The sequence below is a fragment of the Elaeis guineensis genome, chromosome 1, assembly GCF_000442705.2.
Source record: "Elaeis guineensis isolate ETL-2024a chromosome 1, EG11, whole genome shotgun sequence".
In the NCBI taxonomy this organism is placed as follows: Eukaryota; Viridiplantae; Streptophyta; class Magnoliopsida; order Arecales; family Arecaceae; genus Elaeis; species Elaeis guineensis.
The window spans coordinates 6,826,103-6,832,102 of record NC_025993.2 but is presented as its reverse complement, the minus strand read 5'-3'; the positions used below and the strand labels follow the sequence as shown (position 1 = coordinate 6,832,102).

Below are 6,000 nucleotides of genomic sequence, written 5' to 3'. Positions count from 1 at the left end.
CATGATCAATCTCCAATAACTCTAAAAACATTTGCAGTAATGGAATCAAGATATAGGAGGGAAAGAGGGCCCAGAAAGGCTTCAAAGCCGTGATTGATTTTCCAGGATCACCAGACAAGGATGGTTCCTTATGGCAATTTGAGTGACAGAGAGACACACACAGACATAAAGAGAGGGTTGGGGGTGGGAGGAGAGAGATCTTGAAGTTTGTTTGATAATCAACATCCCAGAGTTTGACAAATCTTTGAATCTTAAAGCTGATTTTTCCTAAACAATAATCAGCAAAGTCTACTTGAATATTACAATGCAAATAGAACATTTTGGATCTTCTTTTCCTCATTTTGTATTAGCATTGGATTTCTTCCCACAGGACTGCTAAGAAGCTATAAGAAACATACTTTTCTATGGGTAAAATGATAGACATTATCAGATGTGGAGATATTGGCAAGTTTGCGAATATAAGCAAACTTGTCTTTTCATAAGACTACTTGTTCTATTTTTTTCAGCTGTCTCAACCATTTACAGGCCACTAAACAATTAATAAAATAAAAAAATATCACCTTTTCTCATAAAGCCCTTATAACGAACTAACCTGTATCAGCCTACACTAGCATGATATAGATATAGAAGAACTTGGCCTTAGATGCATGCTAAATCATAAAACTGGAAACAATAGAATTTAGTAGGCATTTGCAGTTAAGTTTAAAATATTCTGGATATTGCAAACTTACATAAAACCAGACTGTGGAAGCTGCTACATCTAATTTAATTTCCAATGCCTCATAGAATCAATCTATCTGAGACAATACAAAACATGCTGGAGCTTGACAATCAATAATTTGAAACCAAAAATTGAACCACGAAATAGGTCATGGATCATAGAGGCGTACCTCTTGCCTTTGGTTCAATTCATTATCTTTCTGTGTTGAATTATAGAATGAACCTGGTGAATGTATGGTGTATGTTTCCGACAATAGATGTTTATTAATCCAAAGAAGGACCCCATGTATAACTTCTGTTTCAGGATGTGATGTATCCTTGGCAAAGAATTCATGCACATTACCATTTATTTCTATGAAGGAACATCCAGGTTGCTTTTGTATGCTTTGGACATACATAACTCTCCTCACCCTATTCACATCACTCCACCTGGATGCCACAGCATATACATTAGAAAGTAAGACATGCCCACCACATTTCTTTGGCTCTAATTCCATAATTCTTTCAGCTGCATATTCTGCCAATTTGACATGCCCATTAATCCTACATGCAAAAAGCAGTGACCGCCAAATAACCACATCAGGTTCAACAGGCATCTCTTCGATAAATTTCTTCACCTCTACCAAAAGCTTTGCACGCCCCAAAAGATCCACCATACACCCATAGTGCTCTATTTTAGGTGTAAGCTTATACGCTCTGATCATGTGTTCAAAGTAGTGGAATCCTTTTTCAACCAAGCCTCCATGACTACAAGCAGACAAAACACCAAGAAAAGTTACTTCATTTGGCAGTACTTCACTCATGTCCTCCATTTGTGAGAACAAATCCAATGCCTCACTAGAGTATCCATTCATAGCCAGCCCAGATATCATCGCTGTCCATGAAAAGATATCCCGCCTGACCAATCCCCAAAATATCTGTAGAGCTTTCTTAATGTCCCCACACTTTGAGTACATATCAATCCAAGCATTCTTCACTGAAATATCCTGTCCTATGCCATTAGCATCACAATATGCATGAATATACTTACCTTGATCCAGTGCACCCAACTGTGCACATGAAGAAACAACAGATGCAACCGTGGCATCATCAGCTCTCACACCAGCAACTTGCATTTCCCTAAAGAGCTCTACTGCTTCTCTAAATCGACCTGATTGGGCATACCCGGAAATCATTGAAGTCCAGCAGACCACATTCCTATCAGGCATTCCATCAAACAGTTTTCGAGCATGCCCTACTAACCCACATTTTGCATACATGCAAACCAAAGAAGAGCACAGATAGAAATCCATAACAAAACCATTCACCACAACCAATGCGTGAATCCTCCTACCAAGATCGAGTGCCCCGATTCTCCCACAAGCAATCAGCGAGCTCACTGCAGTAATCTTATCCATCCTAATAGATTTCTCTACCATTCTACCAAAAACCCCTAAAGCTTCTTCGCATAAATTGCCCTGCAGATAACCCGATATCATGCTGTTCCAAGAAACCACATCAACGACGGAAGCAGAGGCCAAATCAAAAACCTTTCTTGCGGTGCCCACGGAGCCAGAAGCGGAGTACACATGGATGAGAGAGTTCTGCACAAAGGTATCAGATTCGAACCCAAGCTTCAGGCTCAAGGAATGGATCTCTTCCCCGCTTCTGGGGAGGGAGAGGCGGGCAATGGCTTTGAGGGCGGCAGTGAAGGTGTAGTTATCAGGAGCGATGCCTTCTCTACGAATGAAGTCGAAGAGAGATATGGAGAGGTCGGGGGACGGACCACGAGCGAGGGAATGAAGGAGGGAATTCCAGATGTAAAGATGGGAGCTTTGGAGAAGGCCAGTGACGATGGCGTGAGAGAGAAACTGGTCGAGGTGGTTGGGGCACGAGATGGAGCGGGAGAGGAGAAGCCATTTGGAGTTAGAGTTGGGGGTCGAGGCGGTGGAGTTCGATCGGAGGAAGAAGGCTTGCGGTTTGGGGAGAGAGAGGCGCATCAATGAGATGAGTAATGGAGGATGAAAGGAAGTGGGAAGGGCGGGTAATATTATTTACCTAGTACGCGTGGGGTGAAAATAACTCGATGTGGTTATTTTCACCCGACGCATGAATACATATATTACTTACCTAGCATGCGTCGGGTGAAAATAACTGGATACATAATTTTGACAGTTACCTGCACAGATATATCTCCAGATTATACAGATATATATGCAATTTATACAGATTTATATTAATTTAAATATAAATTTATATAATTTAAATATATATTTGTGTAATCTAAATATAGATATGTAAATCAGAACCATCCAAAGACAGTTAGATCATTCATATAGAGTTGAACGACAGCAGATGATGATAGAAACTTAAAAATAATTCGAATCAATCGATATATTTTTTATTTCATCTTAAAAATTTAAAAATTTAAAAATAATTTTGAATTCAATGGGAGACCTATAGATAATTTTTTTTTTAATAAACTTACTACTAGACTCCAAAAACCAAGCTTTTAGAAGTAAGTGGTAAGTTAATACAAATACTAAAGCTTTAGAATACGAATAACTCCAAAAATTAAATGTTGGTGACTGTTGCACAAGGCAGATCCGCAAATAGATGAGGAGTTCTTCTAAATCAAATCATAAAATGGTATGGGCAAAAGTGAATCGAATAATATCTATTCAAATCTATTTTCATATCTGAATCTATTTGGATAAAAATTTAAGCATCCAAGTAATATCCATATCTATTAAAAAAAATGGATATAGATATGAATGTGAATATATAAATAGCTAAATTAGGATGGTCCATCGTCATTTTTTTTGTCTGTTTGAAAGAATAAGATGGAATAAATCTTTATTCCATCCAGGATTTGAGTATCTAAACACTATCTTGATAATTAATGGAATAAAGCATGTACGTTGCATGTGGCCTTCCATCGTCACAAAACCATTTCATCTCTGGCCATTTTATTGTTCTGATTATTAAACGAACTCCTACAGTCTCTTTGGAGTCACGTGTGAAAGATATTGAGAGAGTGAAGCGAACTGCTTTACTTCTATTTTCATGGAGTTCGATAAGATGTTAGCTGTCGTGCCAAATATATCTCGCTTCCATCTTCCCATGGAAAGGTGTAGGATTAGCAACGATCACCTCCACCAAAAAGGCAAATAGTTTCCCACCAGAAAGCCCTTCGAGCAATTTAGGCATTTGCAAAAAAGAGAACCTTCCTCCATTGACAGCTTTGTGCTTTTTTGTGTTCTTAGTATGGACCAAGTCATCATCCTGAGTGGAAAGAACACAGCTCCACACATTTGTCACAGCTCTCAGCTTTGAGACCATTGTACATTTACAAATAGCTCTCCTCAACATGTAGTTGGAGATAGGGAGCATAAATGATGCACTCCAAATGTTCAACGTAATGTCCTGCAGGATTATGGTCTGATGTTGAGCTGCCTTGATTTTCGGCTTATGTGAACAATAGCAGTTCAGGCAAAACTCTCAAGCTCTTCAGGCAAATACAGTTGGTCAGCGAAAGACAATTTCATTCAGGGAGCATGTAGAGGGATTACAATCCAAATCCTCATCTTGCTCATTAAAAGTGCATGCTTACTTGTTTTGCCATGTTGGCTTCTACAAGATGCTTATGCTTTCATCAAGGGAATGCCAATATAGTGCAATGCAGCAATATGGTGTACCCTGCTTGCTGCATGTAATCTCCTACAGCAATGTCAGTCTTGAAGCTCTCATCTTGCTATATAAGCAAAATGAAAGGGCATGTGTGAGGCACGTGCCTTTTCTGTTAATTATTTGACGCCCGAGTGATGAAAGGTTCACATTGTAAATGGGTTACAAGTTCGGGAATCGAATTGTGAGAAATTGAAGTTTGAGGTCTAAGTTAAATTAGGGCATAAAGTTCAGGAATTTTTTATGAAAGTTTGCCTCTTTTTTAAAAAAAAAATTCTTGGTTTTCTTTCATATCTAGCCTTCCAACTAAGAGGCATAAGAGGTTGGTGACCTTCCTTCATCTCCAAGTTGTCCAAAGAGCATGTACAATGGTCAACCTCTCAAATGAGACATAATATCAAAAATGATCAGATGCTTGTAGAGAATGGCACTAAGTCGATGGATCACTGTTTCAAAACAAGCACCATATAATAGGCATCTAGTGTTAGGATTTGATGTTTCGAGATTCCGTCCACATTGAGCCCACAGTGAGGTCCGCGACAAAAAACGGAGTCCAACGAAACCAAAATCATCTCAAATGGAGCTTGGACGGAGGAAATATATGCGAGAGAAGTCAGCACGGAACTCGAAGCGGAGGACCGCCGGCGGTGGGCCGGTGGAGCGGCGGTGGCGTGGCCGCGCGCGGTGGGGCGTGGCCCAGGCGCGGCTATGCAGGGCTTGGGTGCGTAGGGCACGGCTCAAGCCCAAGTGCGGTAGCGCACGCGGGCCGGCCCAGGCACAGGTGCACGAGCACGCAGGCCGGCCCAAGCCCAGGCGCGCTGCTGGGAGCCCACAATCCGGTCCACCGTGGATCGGACAGTGCACAGCCGACTGCGTGGGCATTTTCTATGCATTTCTCGCAGTCCACGGCACTGTTCCGTGGATCGATGCATGATCCAACGACATGGGGAGCTCCCGATTTCGATCCAACGTCCCCAGGGATTTTCTGGGTGATTTAGGGAGGTTCTCTTGGGCAGTTTAGGAGTCTTTAACCTAATCTAACACAGATTTAAGGCCTTTAAATCAATCTGATCGTGAACAGAAAGATGTGGTGGCTCGATTTTTCATCGCAGAGAACCCAAAGAGAGAGGAAGGGAGCATATACGCTAACAAAAACACGAGCAAAGGCTCCAGAGAGGCTTCTAGACAGCGGACAGCGGTCGCTTCAGGAGTTTAGGAGGATTTTCCTAGAAAGAGAGCTATTGTGAGGGAGAACTTCCTGTGAGGGAGAAATTGGGTATATAAGGGTTAAGGATGAGATCTCCTCTTGTAATATTTATTTTTCTCATAGTGAAGTTTGCATGCCCCATGGAAGCGAGTCCTTTTTTGACTGATCTACGTATTTCATTATTTTCTATTTTATTTTTTCTTTCTTCTTGCTACATCGCGTGGTATCGAAAAGATTTTAGGATGTGGTATCCTGATCAGATATCCACCCCAACAAGTGGTATCAGAGCGAGGCGATACAAGGACGCAGATTGCAGCAGTGGTGAGCAAGACTGAAAATAGAGAAGACAGGATCAATCAAAATGGAGATCAACAAGTTTAATGGAAAGAGCAATTTCTTCTTGTGGC

The 6,000-nt window shown here is 41.1% G+C and overlaps 1 protein-coding gene across 1 annotated transcript; it reads right to left on the bottom strand.

Annotated features, from left to right (window-relative positions):
• Positions 1-678: 678 nt before the first annotated feature.
• Positions 679-2,738, bottom strand: LOC105037378 (pentatricopeptide repeat-containing protein At1g31430). Its single transcript, XM_010913054.4, has one exon. It carries the CDS (start codon positions 2,697-2,699, stop codon positions 870-872), a length of 1,830 nt encoding a protein of 609 aa, XP_010911356.1. The 5' UTR covers positions 2,700-2,738; the 3' UTR covers positions 679-869.
• Positions 2,739-6,000: the final 3,262 nt, after the last annotated feature.

What these genes read in the sequence shown, in the direction of transcription:
- LOC105037378 (XM_010913054.4), bottom strand. Translation starts at nt 2,699, where the DNA reads ATGCGCCTCTCTCTCCCCAAACCGCAAGCCTTCTTCCTCCGATCGAAC.